This window comes from Macaca mulatta, chromosome 2, assembly GCF_049350105.2.
Source record: "Macaca mulatta isolate MMU2019108-1 chromosome 2, T2T-MMU8v2.0, whole genome shotgun sequence".
Classification (NCBI taxonomy): Eukaryota; Metazoa; Chordata; class Mammalia; order Primates; family Cercopithecidae; genus Macaca; species Macaca mulatta.
This window is the reverse complement of record NC_133407.1, coordinates 87,594,133-87,611,994: the sequence shown is the minus strand read 5'-3', so window position 1 is coordinate 87,611,994 and position 17,862 is coordinate 87,594,133. Positions and strand designations below refer to the sequence as shown.

The 17,862-nt window shown below is 32.5% G+C and overlaps 1 protein-coding gene across 6 annotated transcripts in view; it reads right to left on the bottom strand.

The window, feature by feature from the left end:
- Window positions 1-17,862, bottom strand: part of NAALADL2 (N-acetylated alpha-linked acidic dipeptidase like 2) — a 1,473,645-nt gene that overhangs the window by 164,890 nt on the left and 1,290,893 nt on the right. For all 6 annotated transcript variants that reach the window (XM_028843862.2, XM_077994177.1, XM_028843863.2 and 3 more), the window contains one exon: window positions 13,227-13,322. In XM_028843862.2, the coding sequence (XP_028699695.2) occupies window positions 13,227-13,322 (96 nt within the window). The remainder of the gene's footprint in view (window positions 1-13,226; window positions 13,323-17,862) is intronic.

The following is a 17,862-nucleotide window of genomic DNA, read 5'->3' as shown; positions in this document are numbered from 1 at the left end:
CCAATGGAATAGAACGGAGTCCTCAGAAATAATACCACACATCTACAGCCATCTGATCTTTGACAAACCTGAGAGAAACAAGAAATGGGGAAAGGATTCCCTGTTTAATAAATGGTGCTGGGAAAATTGGCTAGCCATAAGTAGAAAGCTGAAACTGGATCCTTTCCTTACTCCTTATATGAAAATTAATTCAAGATGGATTAGAGACTTAAATGTTAGACCTAAAACCATAAAAACCCTAGAAGAAAACCTAGGTAGTACCATTCAGGACATAGGCATGGGCAAAGAGTTCAAGTCTAAAACACCAAAAGCAATGGCAGCAAAAGCCAAAATTGACAAATGGGATCTCATTAAACTAAAGAGCTTCTGCACAGCAAAAGAAACTACCAACAGAGTGAACAGGCAACCTACAGAATGGGAGAACATTTTTGCAATCTACTCATCTGACAAAGGGCTAATAGCCAGAACCTATAAAGAACTCAAACAAATTTACAAGAAAAAAACAAACAACCCTATCAAAAAGTGGGCAAAGGATATGAACAGACATTTCTCAAAAGAAGACATTCATACAGCCAACAGACACATGAAAAAATGCTGATTTTAAATTTTTTTAATATCAGAAATAACATACATCTCTTGTTCAACATTGCATTATCATTAATTAGAACATGATATGCATATACACTCATGTGTATTAAACATTGATTGTGTGACAGAATAAATATATTCTTCAAATGAATGAGAGGTAAGACAGTTAATGCTATTGTGAATAAAGAGAGTTTTTCTATATACTATAAATAAATATTTATGAAAAAGGCATTGTGGAGTAAAATAATGATGCTTCCTGGGAATTAGAACCAATCATTTGTAATCTATGCATATCTCACCTCTCTGTACAAGGAGAATAAAAATATTTTCTTCATAGGATTATTATGAGGATAAAGTGAGAACACATATATTATCAATAAATATTAGTTCTTTTCTCCTCATTTGAATTTGTAACATGAGGGGAAAAAGACACCAATGAATATTGACACTTCTTCACAATTAAGGGTGCTGATAAATTAATATAAGCGACATTGTCTCTCTTGCTTAAATCACTTTTCTGCATCATTTGTGGCCTGTCACCTTTCTCTTATTAATAGTATGCTAATTATTCTTTGTTGTGCATCTATGGGTAATCCACAGGAAGAATGAATCCTACTATTTAACTGAAAGAAAAAATGTAATCTAGAGAGGTTTAATGAAGTTCATATTGTTACAAAAAAGCAAAAGCTTTCTTTGTTGTAAAATATTTTTATTATTTATTAATCTGACATACAAATCACATTTTTAAACTTTCTATTCTGAAGCATCTCTGCTTTCCAAGATTCTCTTCAATCTCTAGTTCATGCACTAACTACTTGGTCTCATGTTCCCAGTCTTTTAGTGTATCCACTCTGGCATATCCAACTGTCTTCACACCCCCCTTCCACTGAGTGAGAAATTAGCCAAGATTACTAAACTCTACAAGCAGATACGATGAACTATAATTTCTTGGTCTTTCTTAGCTTTGTTCTTCCAAACTGGGCAGGAGCGGGGGGTGTTTAAAACACCCACTGTAACCATAGAAAATGTTCCTATTCAAGATTTTAAACTGAGAGGACTTTAAATATATCCAATAAGTGATTTTTTAAAATAAAAAAGCAAGCTAAAGGTGTGGAGAAAACTTACTGTATCAACCACAAAAGTGTTCACTATTCTCTGTATACTTAAAAATACATTATGTTTAAGAATAACATTTTTGGAAAAAAACTGCTGTTGGCAGAAACTAGTTCAGTAGATAAAACAGTATGGACAAGTGAAGTGATTAGTTAACAGGTGGAACTGTTTGCTAGAGAAGATCCGTGAAGTTCTTAATTCCTGTTACTTAACTGTGACTCTCAACCCCAGCAACATTAGGGCAAACATGATGCTTTACGGTGTCGCTGAAAAGGGGACAAAGCACCTGCCAATCAAGAGATCTTCAAAGGAAGAGATTCCACTTACATAGTAAGACATATCACAAGTCATTAATATGGCTGATTAGTGAAAGTCACTGTTAGGCATGTTGGGACATATAAAGATGGACAAGAAGGGATACATTTCACTACAGAAACTGTAATCTATTAAAGGAAGTAAAGTACACACAAGAACAACTACAATTCATTACAAAGCTGCCTAAGTAATTTGTTTTTAAAGTAAAATATTTTGAATTTAATCATAATAGTAGCTATATAAAAAGCTCATGCATTTGGATCCTAATAACCAGTACTGAAAGAAGCTATACCTGTGCAATCCATGTTGCCAATTGAGAGAATACAGTCATCTTGGGCCAACTCTTAAAACTTAAGACACAAGGTCTAGGCACTGTGACCGTATTTTCTGAATGAAACCTGGAGTCAAATAGGTTGATTTCACAATGAACTCGCTGACATCAGGAAAATCCCCAGAAGTGGCAGCATGGTTGTCCCTAGGGCCCTCTGAAGGATGTGAATAAACTGAATGGTCTACCATTTTAGTAAGAGCATCTGAGTCTCCTATCTGAATCTTCTCTGAAGAAATAAGTGGATAAGAAAAGGTGAAAAGGAATCACAGAAACCCTCTTTCATTTCCTTTGCTGTGGAAATCAGTTACGTGGATCGAATAAATATCTCTATGGCATATAAACTGATTGGCATTCAGGAGTTGTGGTTAATGCTTATTTATTGAAGTTAGATACAATTTCTTATGATTTGAGCTAACAATAACACACTAATTGTTCAAATGCTTTGTTCATTCATGTATTTTACAAACCTTTCTTCATGTTTGTCACATATTCTTAAATTATCTGGTACATATTGTTCTTTTTAAAATTATTCCAAATGTCACACATTTCCTTTATCCCTTCCTCCATTCTTTACATATTACATTTGATGTTAATAACTGAGCCATATAGCAACTAATGTAATATATCTATAGGTCCCTAAATATGTATCTCTGATATTTCAATTCCAAAGTCCATAAAATTCATTATTACTACCAATTCAAGCACCTAAGCAAAAGTGCGTATTTAATTGCTCTTAGTCTGTTTTGCTACAAAGAAGTACTGGAGTCTGGGTAATTTATAAAGAAAATAAATTTATATTATTTATTTGGCTCACGGTTTTGCAGATTGTACAAGAAGCATGACACCAGCATCTGCTTCAGATGAGAGCCTCAGGCTGCTTCCACTCATGAAAGAAGGCAAAGGGCAGACGGCATGTGCAGAGATCACATGGTGAGAGCAAGCCAGAGAGCAAGAGGGGGCTGGGGAGGTGCCAGGCTATTGTTAATAACCAACTCCAGTGGGAACTCACTTATTTCTTTGAGAATGATACCAAGCCATTTATGAGGGATCCCCCCCATGATCCAAACACCTCCCTTGAAGCCCCACCTCCAACATTGGGCATCAATTTCAACATGAGGTTTGTAGGGGTCAAACAAACCAAACAATAGCAACTGTTAGATCAAATATCAACATCTTTGCTTTTGTCTGTGTATGACAAAGAAAAATTTTAGAAGAGAAGCTCTTCTAAACTATTGCTGAAATAAAAATTTGAGACTTTTATTTGATAGACCAATCACTGATAGCCATGCCATATATCAAACACTGACAAATATATCTCAGACTAGAATATGAGAAATCAAATTGGGGCATGCGTAAATGCTGACAGCAAAGTTGAAGAATATTTAAAGTGCATAGTGTCACAATATCTGTATGCTTATTTCATTACATTGGCAATTATGGGTTATTGGTTAAAAGCTGGATCAAATGTTCAAATGGAGAAATAGTGATAACTGTAAGTGAATTAATGACCACTTGTTCTCAACAAAATCTTTTCAACAAGAAGATCTTGAGTAATGAATTAAATCAAAAATTTAAATATCCCACTGTACACAGTATGCATTCAAATGTTTCTGGCATTGACAAGAATATTAACCCTTAAAAGACAGAAAGAAACTGTGTCTTAAAATATTTTATATTTTTTATAGTGCCTTATATTTTGAATGTAAATTACTATCCAAAAAATCAGTTGTGTATTAGCTAGTACACGTGCTTACAGAGCTCGTCACATTAGTGGGGTTTCTTAAATCAGTGATTCCTAGAAGTTTTTTTTTTTTCTTTCTTTCTTCCTTCTTTTTTTTTTTTTTTTTTTTTTTTTTTTGGAGATGGAGTCTTGCTCTGTCACCAAAACTGGAGTGTAGTGGTGTGATCTTGGCTCACTGCAACCTCCACTTCCCAGGTTCAAGTGATTTTCCTGCCTCAACCTCCCAAGTACTGGGATTACAGGCACCCATCACCACATCTGGCTAATTTTTGTATTTTTAGTAGAGACAGGGTTTCACCATATTGGCCAGGCTGGTCTCGAACTCCTGACCTCAGGCGATCCGCCTGCCTCAGGCTTCTAAATTTCTGGGATTACAAGCATGAGCCACCATGGCCAGCCGATTCCTTGACATTTCTAAGGGTAACCCACCTCTTTCAAGGTAAAAAGTATAACTGATGAGCATTTTAGATCCAGATTGGCAAATGGGTTTTTCTCATCTGTCAAAACCAATCAACTTTTAGTGGCAGTCTGAGGTGATATATTGAGGATGAGTGACTCAGGGTCATTATGTGCAGAGGTCTACCAAGAGGGCAAACACACACACAGACACACACAGACACACACACACACACACACAATTCAGCATTTTCCAAGGATCAATACTAAGATTGATTAGCGTGATTAGCACTGAAAATCGGAGCCATTAATTAGTCCATATCATATGTGTGGGTATGTGCGTGTGTGTGTGCATGTAGGGGAATCTTTTATTATAATTGTTCATGGGGACAGTAAGTACTCTCTCCAGGACACTTTAATATCAACATTAAACTCTGTCATAACAGGTTCCAAAATCTTCCCAAATTCTTCTGTTAGGCTGTGTTACATATTGTCTGGAGCTTTTAAATCTTTTTATTATACAGAAAGTTTGTTTAAACACATTTTTGGAGGGACATTTGATCTGTCGACCTAGAGTTATTCTGTTACGCGTTCAGTATTCTGCCCTTTGTCTCTGTACTTCTACAGCACCATGAGAATGGTATTACTCAAGAATTATATGGAAAGGTAGAGTCTCCTCTTGAAAGTGAGGAAAAAATGCAGAAATTAACATGGAAATGTGAAATTCAGTTTCAACTTATTGACAGATCCCTAAAATAAGAAAGAAAGACTTATATTTAGCGTACACAAAATTCAGCTATCACCAGAAATGTTACTTTATGGAATGAGACTACCACTTCCTGAATTAAACATGAAAACTTATTAAAATAGTTTCATTGTGCCTTTAAAAAATTGTCACACTAATTATAGGTGATGAAAGAACTTTCTATTCTGATTTATACAAGTAATATGTTTAGATTCTGTAACAAATACATGTCAAAATCAGTCTTTATGCATTTATAAGATTTTTAAAAGAATGCTCAAATAATAGCAGCCTTCTTTTCCTATCTTAATCAGTGCTAATAACAATTAATATAGGGTAGCTTTTGATGAATTTGTGAAGTATTTACTTTGATTATTAACTTCTGTTTAAAAATTGAGCCAAAATTTGACAATCACATATTGTGTAATAATTGACTTTTGAGTAATAAAAACAAAAAGGTAAAAGAGAAACTGACAGTATAAGACATGTCTTTACAAATTATATTTGTTCAGCATAATGAAAAATAATAAACCAAACCTCTCTAGGCAAGAGAAAATACAGTTGGCACAATCTCCAATTTCAGTAAATGAACATATTAAGTTTAATTATGCACTTATGAGGAAAATACACACACCTATATTATTTCCTCTTCAAAGTGTAAGGGGTTGGTTTTAATATGCTACTATCTCCCTTGAGTACTTCCAACCAACAGCCTTTATTACAAAGTACAATCTTTGCATTGAAAATACATATTTGGGATTTTTTTGTTTTAGCTCATGTCATGAAAACTAAAAGTACAAATCTCTACGGACACATTTTGCATGTAGTAACAATAATTTGATATCGCAGAAAAAAATTGAATTTTTTTTAAAAAAAGCTCTAAATCCATAGCTTCAGAATTACCTCAAATGTACAAATACACAGATTAGAATATCCTTAAACTTGTTTTCTTAAATAGAATACAATATTTTCATATTTTATTCAAACAATTTATCAACATTAGACATACCTGGAAGACAGATTTGCTCATTCAGATAAAAAATTATAGCCAAGTTTTCTAAGCATTTAAAAAACTGTACCAGGAATTCCATTAGTTTGATTAACATTTTTGAAACTCAAAAAACTAAATAAAAGGTATTTGGGATCTTTCTTTTTCTTTTACTTTATAAAATGCTACTGAGATATAGTTTTAAAGGTTGTATCTTAGAATGACATCTCAAGAGAATTTATTTTACAGTTTAGTCTGCCTCTTTATTCTATAGTTATAAAATGAGTAGATTATTTTAAGTTTTCAGTTACCATGCTCCAAGAATCTTAAGAATATTATAACGACTGGTACAAACATGTTTTAAACATGACATTTAAAAATAATTCAGATTTATATTTTGCAAGTCATGTATTTAGAATAGTATGTTAGCAAATATAAATCTATTAATGAAAGTGACCAAGGTTAATTGATTCTAAAGGACAATTGACAACCAAATGGAATTAATATTTACAGAAATGGTTAACAATTAAAATTATTTAAATTTTTAAATCATTGATGACCCCACTATTAACCTTTATTCACACCACTGCAAAACTGAGTTAAAATTTATAGCTATAAAGTAAGGGAAACTATAACTCTATTGCTAGAATTCAAACTCTACAAAAATTACCTTGATATCCAGTCTTTACACAAATATTTTCTTATTCTGAAATTTAATATCACTCTGACACTTCTTAACATATATAATGAAAACCAATACCATAGTATTCCTACTACTTTGTCTTTGTCATATTATAATACCCAAATAATTTTACTCAAAGATCCTCTTTACATATACAAAAACAGGAAGAAACGTGTATCTATTTCTTCCTGTTTTTGTAATATGTAAGCAGGATCTCTTGAAAACCCTATATCATTAATCTTATATAATCTATACCATTGAAAAATAAGGATTTTTTTTTTTTCTGAACATGAGAAAAGCAATGAAAGGACAAGTAAACTGGTATTTCTTGAGGAAACTTACAAGCAGAATTAGGTCATTTGCTGGTTTCCATGGTACCACACAGATCAGGGCATTTTTGTTTCACTAGATGTACCATTCATATTCAGAGATTTTTATATATACTATACAGCATTTGAGGTGCCAGATAAAAGGTACTACCTATCCCATAATATAATAGATAGAGCTTCTTCTGGCACTCCAAGTGCCCTATATTCACATTTGATTTTTAAAGTATTTTTCTTCTAAATGTAGCTACAGTATTTTGTTTTATTTGTTTTAATACAACTTATCAATTATCATTAATTGAGTGTTTATTAGGGACAGTATTTTAGCAAGAAAGTGCTAATAAAATATATTAAATCCAAAAACAAAATAAATACAGGATATTGCATCTGTTAAAAGTAGACTAAAGTAATGAGGAACAAACCATGTGGAGCTTTTTACTGAGAAGAGCAAAGATCTGAGGATTGGGCATAGATGAAGTGGAAAACAAGAATTCTAAAAATATGGTTCAAAAGTTATAATGAGTGAGCAGTTGATTGGGTGAACACTCTTTTGAACATTTTCTCCTTATAATATTTCTTTCTCAAGGATTACATGAACCACTCTATCTTGGGTCTTTTAGCCTGTCTCATTTTACTCTTCCTTATCTGGACCAATGTTGCTAAGGTAACATCATCTACATTATCAGTCATGATGGAAATTTTCTGTAACTTGTGCTGCCAAATACAGTAGCCACTATTATACATGATCACTAAGCATGTGAATTATGGCTAATGCTACTGAGAAATTGAACTTTGACTCTTATTTAATCTAATTATTTTTCATTTAAATCCACATGTGACTAGTGGTTACTATACATGACAGTGCATTTATAGACCCTACTTCTTTCTCAGCTACAACCTCATATTCAACAGCCTTCTTGATGTATCTGACTAGGTGCTCTATAGCGCTACAAAACTCCACATATCCAATGTCAAAGTCATCATCACTTTCTCCAAACCAGCCCCTAATTGAATTAATAATTATGCAATAATGTCAACTTTTAAGATAGAACTATTAAAATTATCTTTGACTCTTCACTCTATTTCATGTCTCCTATATCATACATCCTGTCCTTCAATCTTAAACCTGTCTCAAAAATCTGTCTTCTGTTTTCCAAAATACATATCATTATTTGTCACACACTCTCATCAACAACCTGATCTTTAAAGCACTGTCAAAAGAAACTCATTGACATTAAGATCAAGTTGAAATTCTTTAAATTCTTAAAATGTCACTTCTCTGGTGAATTCCTCAGATCTCCTAGTCAGAGGCTGTATTAGTCCAGTCTCCAGTGAGACTGCTATAAAGAACTACCTGAGACTGCGTAATTTATGAAGAAAAGAGTTTTAATTGATTCACAGTTCCAAGGCTGTACAGGAAGCATGGCTAGAAGGCCTCAGGAAACTTACAATCAAGTCAGAAGGGGAAAGGGAAGCAAGTGTATCTTACCATGGGGGAGTAGGACAGAGAGAGAGAGAGAGAGAAGGGGGAACTGCTACACACTTTTAAACCACCAGATATTGTGAGAACTCATCCACTATCATGAGAACAATAAGGGGGAAGTCTGCCCCCATGATTCAGTTACCTCCCACTAGGCCACTCCTGCAACACCTGGGAATTACAATTTGACGTGAGATTTGGGTGGGGACACAGACCCAAACCATACTGGAGGCAAAAGCTCCATCTTCTTTCCTCCTATATTTTGTCCACATTACTATCATCTCTTTTAGTACAACATAATTAATTAAAATGATTTATTTACCTTGTTTATTCTCTTAGATCTCTCCTGTGTAGTAACCATTTGGGTATTCCAAGTGTCTTGCTGAATGTTGGGACTATAGTAGATAATTAGAATGTATAGATTGCTAAGAACAATTTAGGATCTAAATGTTGAAACTTCAGAAACATAACTAGAAAATTCCTAGATGTGGAAGGAGAAATAAGCCTACTTTAAAACATGAAACATGGCCATTTTTATTCACTTATTAAAGGATTAAGCACCTAGGATTTACATTGGCATTTAATTCATGTTTAGGTTTAGTCAATGAAGGAATTAGTTCCGTTTCTATGATAATTTTAATGTAATTATAGGAGATAAGAAAAACATCTTCAACACTGATGCAACATGTGTTACCCTTCAGCAACTTTATACTGTACCACCGGACTGTCATTGAAGCCATGATGAATTACACCTATTGGCATCAACATTGAGCCTCATTCATTACTTTCTTGGGTTTCATGCTCTATATCAAAAAGACAAATGCCAAGAGAAATTCAAACTTTGTTAAAAAAAAAAAAAAAAAAAGAACTGCAGGAAAACAGCGAACAGCTACTTTCAAGGAATCACCGTTCACATCCCATGTATGAATATGGTTTATTTATTTTATTGCTTAATGTATGTCACTCGGGAGATAAATACTCTAAATGCCCTAACCAAACCACTATGAGATCTGTTCATGTCACAAAATTGCACTTCTACCCCATAAATTTATACAAATGATAAAATACAATAAAATATTGTATAAATTCAGCAAAACCCTATTTATAAATTATTAACTTCCTGATATGTAGAAATTAAAATTTAATTTGGCATGAAATCATACTTGTAATCTATAGCAAAGTCTAGAAGAAAAAGAGTTACTCATTGGAAGAGGATAATAGCTGTATTACACGTTTATATTTATATTAGATCTGTTTATGTTTATTTTTAATTAATTAGGTAATATAAAATACGTGATTGTGCTATGATACTATATCAAATACAAACTTTTATTGGGAGAAATAAAAAGTAGTATCTTCAGAATTTCAATTACTTCTAGTTTCTTGAAAATGCTTTAACATTGGCATAATACTAGTAATAATTGTGCTTCATAATTTTATCAAATGTTTTTCATATTTTTGTGAAAATTGATTTTGTCATAATTGATAACTGAGAATGTATACCTAGATCGGTTTTTAAATTTCAAAACTGAGTGTTATTTATATATCATACTATTATTCAGAATAGAAGCATACTATACCTGTGATATGTTGTGATACGTTAATAAAAATATCATTTATCCTTAGTGAAAAAAAGTACTCTAAAGGCCTCAACTCTTCATAAATTAAAATTCATATTCTATTTGTACACACTAACTTAGTGTACTCTTAGCATTTAAAATTAGTATGGTTATGTTTTTATATCTATATTATCCACATATATATAATACTAAAAACAAAATTCAGAAAATGCAGATAAGGGCCTACTTGAAAGATTTTAATACTAGTTTTTTTAAATGAGTTAATAGTAATACTGAATTAAATACACACTTTGTTTCTAGAGAAAATGTATACATCATCTATTTCAACCTCACAGAATCCTAGTGAGGAAGGGCATTATGAGTGTACTCCTTTTTGTCATAGAAAATAAAATAAAGTTCTTTTATAAAATAAATAAAATAAAATAGAATAACAATTTTGTAGCTAAGATAAAACTAAAACCACACCCCATATTTTCTGCTCAGGTACTCTATTCAACCCTTCTATATATTTCATTTCGCTGTTGATAAAACTTGACATTAAAATGAAGTATCTGTTAATTACTTCATGTTATGGTTTCTCAGTTCTGCTATTGGTGAAATAAGACTGAACTTGTGAAGCACAATTTTATTCCTTGACCAATGTTTCCAACATGAGTGCAAGTAGACATGATGAATGAGGAAACAGAATCAACACTGGGTAAGTTATTTGTCATCATTAAAAAAACACATGAAACTCTTGCTTCTGAACTTAAGCAGGTTTTATCTTCTCTTGGACATATAATTCTTTCCAACATCCACTTAATGGGTTAATAACTATCTGTTCACACATAAAACATATTTGAAAACACACGTAAAATATATTCCAATATCTGTGAACAAATTTGTCAACTTTTCTCTAATGACCTCTAACTTTCTGTCTGTTTCACACTAATTAAAAAAGAACAATTGCATATGTTCGGGATGTGTTCTGTGTCCCTTTACTCCATTTTTGACCAATTCTTGCTTACCAACATGTTCTCAGGAGTTGAAATTCTTTAGTGTGGCCAAGATTTCAGGCACTGAGGATCAGTACATGTTTATACCTCTGAAATGAAAAGCCTAGCATTTTCTCTGGCTGAGGATTTCTGATGCTAGACACCATCATTTCATTGTATGTCTCCTGTCAACATTGCCTGAAATTATCCCTTCCACAAAAATCCTTGATTGTACTGATTCACACAAAAGCAGAAAAAAAATGGAGAAAATATTACTATTTCATTGACCTAAAATTTAATGCTTTTAATGCTTTGCTTAAAAATAAATAAATGTAGACTCTGAGTGTCTAGAGTATGTGAACAAATATATATATATTCATTGTATTTGAATTCATGTAAATATATATTCATATATATGTATAGGAATGTATATGAATTCATAAAAATATATATCCATTCGTGAATGTTTATGTGTGTCTGTATATATACATATGTATATAAAATCTCCAAGTATTAGAAATAGATCATATATGTTTATGAATATATATGAATTCACTAAACTATATATTCATTAATACATGTTTATATGTGTGTATATGTGTGTGTGTGTGTGTGTGTGTGTATATGTGTGTGTATATATATAAAATCTCCAAGTATTAGAAATACAGTTAAGATTTTGAATACTAAGAAGGTGTTTTGGGGGCACTTCTATCCTGCTACATACAAAAAAATATATGATCAAAGGAGGGAGATACTAAAACTAAATAAAGAACTGGGATAGGCTTCCTGTTAGGTGATTTTGCCAAACATAATAAATGTATAGCTAAGATTTAGAGATTTTGAGCTTAGAATAATTTTAAGTAAAATGTAATTCGAACTCCTCTCATTTTAAAGGTTTGGAAAAAAATAAATTCACACGGCTCTTCAGAGTCAAAGACAGACACAGGCTTTAGTCTTTGTATTCCGAGCTCATTCTATTAACGCTCACTCCGTTTGCTTTACCATATTTCCTCTTTTTAAAAGAAAAAAACAGCTACATAAAGTTTCACTAAAATTTAAGAATGATTCAACCTTTCAAGAAAGCATATATATATAAATAATCCATACATAAATATAAAAATATAAATAATCCATATATATTTAGATTATTTTAATGGTACTAAAATGTCAGTATTCTCTACAAAGGCTATCCCCAAAAGGCAGGTGATGACAGGTTAAATAAATAATTGGTAAATGTAAAAATCCATATGATGTCATGTGATGTCAGGAACATTAAACTTATTTGCGCCATACTGTGAATTTTAATTTTCTTTATATAATTCACTCACTTCTATAAAAACACAGACGTTTCACAACTTATGATGGGGTTATGTCCATGAAAATATATGTTGAAAATGAATTTAATACAACTAACCTGCTGAACATTGTATCTTTGCTTAGCCTATCTTAAATACACTCAGACATTTATATTAGCCTACAATTGGACAAAATTTAACACAAAGCGTATTTTAGGGAAAAAAGTCTTGAACATCTCATGTAATTTATCAAATACGGCACTGAAAGTGAAGAACAAAATGGTTGTACGGGTACTTGATGTAGTATTTCTACTAAATGCGTAGTGCTTTTGAACCACCATAAAGTCAAAAATAGAAAGTTGAGCCATTACAAGTTGGGGGACATCTGTATGTTAAAAATATAAGTATGATTGCCATACAGTAGAAGACTTTCCTATTATAAATGCAGTCTTTTTCATTTTAAAAAGTAGCCTTTTTTCTGCAACTAAAAAGTATCATAAAAATGTACCTTAACTATTTAAACAAACTATTGAAGACAGAAAAATGCAGAGGTCCATTTTGTATTTCCCCATAATCTAAAGTGATTTCTCTTGATTGGTTATGTTCCTTTACTCCATCTACCAATAAAGAAGAACAAATATTTCCCACCTATTTATGAATGCATTTCTCCCCTACCTTAGTAATGGTTTCATGAAGGTTGAAAGACGGATCCATTTCTTCAATTTTTGTTGCTCGTGTAGAAAAAAGGGCCTCGGAGAGAAAACTTGGACCCTGCAGCAAATCAAAAAAGAAACACTTAAACTCTTCATCGATTTTGGTTTTCAAGTGTTTATTGGATTTTCTTTAAAGATTAAAAAGGACTCTAAATTGTCTTAAGGTTTCTGTTGATTGCTGGATTTCATTCTCTTGATCTAATTACCCATCACAGAATATTTATAAATTAAAATGAGTAGAATTCTATAACTTTTGACATTATATGTATTTACCAAAAAATATTTTTTTGCCAAAAAAAAAAAATCTTGACATTCTCTCTACCCTTTTTTTCAAATGCAGACTTATTGGTAATATCTTGACTATAAAACCCATTTCTGAAATCCCATCTCTATTTTATATATTGTATGTTTTACAACTGGAGGAATGGAATGTTTTTCCTAAACATGATTACATAGAAATGCCAAGGCAGAGAGTGCATGATATTTTAGATACTGCCAAACGAACTTCAAAACAATAGTAATATATATTTTTGGTAGAACTGCCGCATGGCTTTATATGTTGCCAATGAAGTGGTGATACACTGTATCAACTCTAGTGTTAAGATGGTTGAAACACATCAGAGACACTCTAATTCATTTTGTACTTGCAAATGAAGCCAAGTTTCAGAATGTAAGAAGACATGGGATGCTGATAATGTTACTATCTAAAATAATATTGCTGGAGTTACCAACATTATCAGGGTGATACAAAATGATTATTGTTCACAATATAAATATAATTCTCTTTTTTTGAAAACCTGAAGAAACCAGATTATTTGTGTAGAAAACAGAAGACTTTGGATGCAATATATGTGTACGAATAGACAGATAGATCACAGATAGATAGATAGATAGATAAGATAGATAACTAGAAAGATAATAGATAGATAGATAGATAGACAAATACATAGATAGACAATTTTCTGAAGAGTTTCATAAGGAAGACATATTTAACCCAATGTATGCCAACAATGTTTGCAACAGGGCAAGAAGGTTAAGCTAAATTTTTTAGAACTAGTATAGCAATCCAACAGCATTACAGAGTACTGTGGCATATATCAATGATGGAAGAGAAAGGTAAAATGATGTAGTTCACAGGCTTTGAAGTTATACAGATAAAGATTGAAACCAACATAATTCCATTTCCCCATATATGAAACAATTCTATGACAAGGTAATTCACTGCTTACTTTTTAACAATACTGAGATCAAGAAAAGCAACCTAACTTCTCTCTCCAACACATACTCAAATTTTGGATAAGATTATGAATCAACCAAGCAGCATATGTATCAATACTTGTTCATCAAAACATGCTTTGTGTTCCTCTTCTCATTGTGTCCACCAATCTCAAACTAATGCGTTAGAAACTTTGCCCAGTTCCAACCAGTATTCCACTTTGTAAGACTCGCCAAAAAATTCATACAGCTTAGGCTTAAAATATCATAAATGTCCTTTCTTAATTTCCCCATTTTGAGGACCTGGTAAAACTTAAGGTTATGAGTTGAATTGTCTCCTTCAAAAAATGAGTTAGGTTATTGTCAAATGTACATATCATAATTAAGTACTGGGGATTAAGACTTCACAAATATGTTTAAATCCTAACCCTCAGTACTTCAGAATGTGACCTTATTCAGAAATGAGTCATTGCAGACATAACTAGTTAAGATACAACAAGATCATACTGTAGTAGCATGGGTCTCTAAATCAATCTGACTGGTGTCCTTGCAAAAAGGGGAGACAGACATACACACAGGGAGAACACCATGGGAACATGAAGTCAGAGATCTGGGTCTTGGGTCTGCAAGCCAAGGAACACCAAGGACTGGCAGTAAATCACCAGAATCTAGGCAAGAGACATGGAATAGATTCTCTCTTACAGCCCTTAGAAGGAACCCACTCTGAGAAAACCTGGAAAAATGAGACAATGAACAAATAAAACAACTTTACTGTTGTTTAATTTACCCAGTTTGTGGTGTTTTGTTACAGTAGCCCTAACAAACTAATGCCCTCTGTTAAGGTGACATTCTCCCTTAATGCAATAAGCCTACTAAACTTAATTTTGGTTATCAATAAGGATTTTGGGATAGTGATTTTAGGCAGTCAACATAGACATAGATTAAAATTTTAGTTTTACTACTAAACAATCTGAAGTATCGTACTCGCCAAAGGAATAGTTACCTTATCTAAGAACTCTGGGTAATAATATATGCTTCCCAGTGATGATGTAAATTGTCCAATGCCTGTCACACAGGAGACATTATGTTAATGGAATTGTTAGTGTTGCTAAAAAATAAATATAGTGATGCTGTGGCAGTCGTATTGTTGATGGTAACTAATATGGTTTGGTTGAGTCCCCACCCAAATCTCACCTTGAATTGTAGCACCCATAATCCCTACATATTGTGGGAGGGACAAGGTGGTGATAACTGAATAATGGGGGCAATTTCCCCCATCCTGTTCTTATGAGAGTGAGTTAGTTCTCAGGAGATCTAATGGTTTTGTAAGGGGCTTCCTCCTTCACTGGGCACTCATGCTTCTTCTCCCTGCTGCCATGTGAAGAAGGACATGTTTGCTTCGCCTTCTGAAGTGATTATAAGTTTGCTGGGGCTTCCTCAGGCATGCAGAACTGTGAGTCAATTAAACCTTTCTCATTTATAAATTACCCAATCTCGGGCATGTCTTCATAGCAGCATGAGAACAGACTAATGCAGTAGTGTAAGCAACAAAGACTTGTCAAGGATATTATACAGAAAGTGTCTGATTATGGTAGAATATTGAACTAAAGGAAATCCATCATCCTATGAGAAACAGTATGCAGTTTGCATTTAGATATATTTTTTTTTTCAAATAGAGATAACTTTGAATATACTTTATTGAAAGTTTGCCATGAACAATTTGTTGCATTCATTTTCATTTAATGATTAATAATTGAAATCCTTAAAAATTTGCCTCATAAGTAGTTTTAAATAAACTTCATAAGTAGTTTTATCTTACTAGTTTACCAGGAGAAGGAAAACTTAATAAATAGTGCAGAGATAAAGTATCAGCAAGCCTCAACTTGAAGGATCCCATAAAGATATACGTTGGGAGTTATAATTGACAACATTTTTATTGAACTTTCAATTATTCAGTGGGAGGACATATTAATTTAAATTTTGAATATGTTCCTTATTGTCCAATGTAATCCCTTTCTTTCTTTTGCTCCTTCACTTATCTCTTGACATACCATTCTTTGTTGTTAGTCCCTCATTTATTTTATTATTAAAAAATACTCAGCTAACATACTGTATGCCAGGTGCTCCACTACATGTAGTACATGGTTCTTAATCTCACAGAGTTTAATCTAATGGGATTTGGACATGTAAAAACCAAATATCGCTTCATTTCAAAATATTAAGACAACATACCACTCTTTTTCATATACACATGAATATAACAATTGTGTTTAATAAACATGTATTTATACAGCTTAATGTAAAAAATAAAGAAAATATTACAAATAAGAATATGTGCTTTATGAAAGTCTTCTGTTGCTATTATATTGACAATAAATCATGGCTGTTCAAAAATATTTTACATCTGTAGATGGACAAAGGAAAGTAAAGCAATATATAACAATTTAGAAAGTGCTTTTGTTTGGAAAAATTTATTTATATCTCAAAATGAAGCAATTTTTAAGTAAATCAAGATATGGAAACCTGAATACTGAATGTCTGCCACTTGAAGATCATAGTAAGAATGTTACAGAAAAACGGATATTGATAATAGAAGTTTATCAAGGATACGGTGTAAAAATCAATTTTGCCATCCACAGTCCCTAACTTTTCTGTCACTTGTGTAACTTTTAACAATATCTAGCACACTTTATCTTTCAACTCTTTTGTCTGAACTCCATGGTTTGACTTTCCTCTTGTTTAATTTGTATATTACTCTCTACCTGTAACTTGATTTTATTTTATTTTTTGGAACTTCATGTTGTTTCTAGGCATTCTACCCTCAACTGTCTCATTTTCACAGGCTCTGTAGGTAGATTTACCTGCTTTTCTAGCTTCACCTACCAACTTCAGATCCATAGCACCCCACCACTATCTCTTATCCTGATCTCTGTTTACAGTTGGTCATTTCTGTTTGTCTAGGAGACTCTTCAGACACATCAACTTGTTATGTTCCATTCTTGTTTGATAGAATAAATAGATTGATATTTAATTAATTTCGACATTATAGAAATGTGAGAGTTTAGGGCAGAAAATCTTAAATCCTTGAGGTGGGATGTTTGTGGGACATTCAAAAAAATCATCTAGATGGTGTGTGACTATATTGGTCTGAAGTTCAAGACCAAATTCTGAACTGGAGATATAACAATAATTTGAGAAACATACATGGTAGTTAAAATGTAATGTGAAACACATGTAGACTTAGAAGTATACTGAGTGTAGAACAGATCTCTGAGTGGTAAGATATCTGAGTGTCACCAATACTTAAGAGGTGGGAACATAAAAGCAAAACTCATGAAGATGTTATAGATGGGATTATCAGAAAAGTGTATGGAGAAGCATGT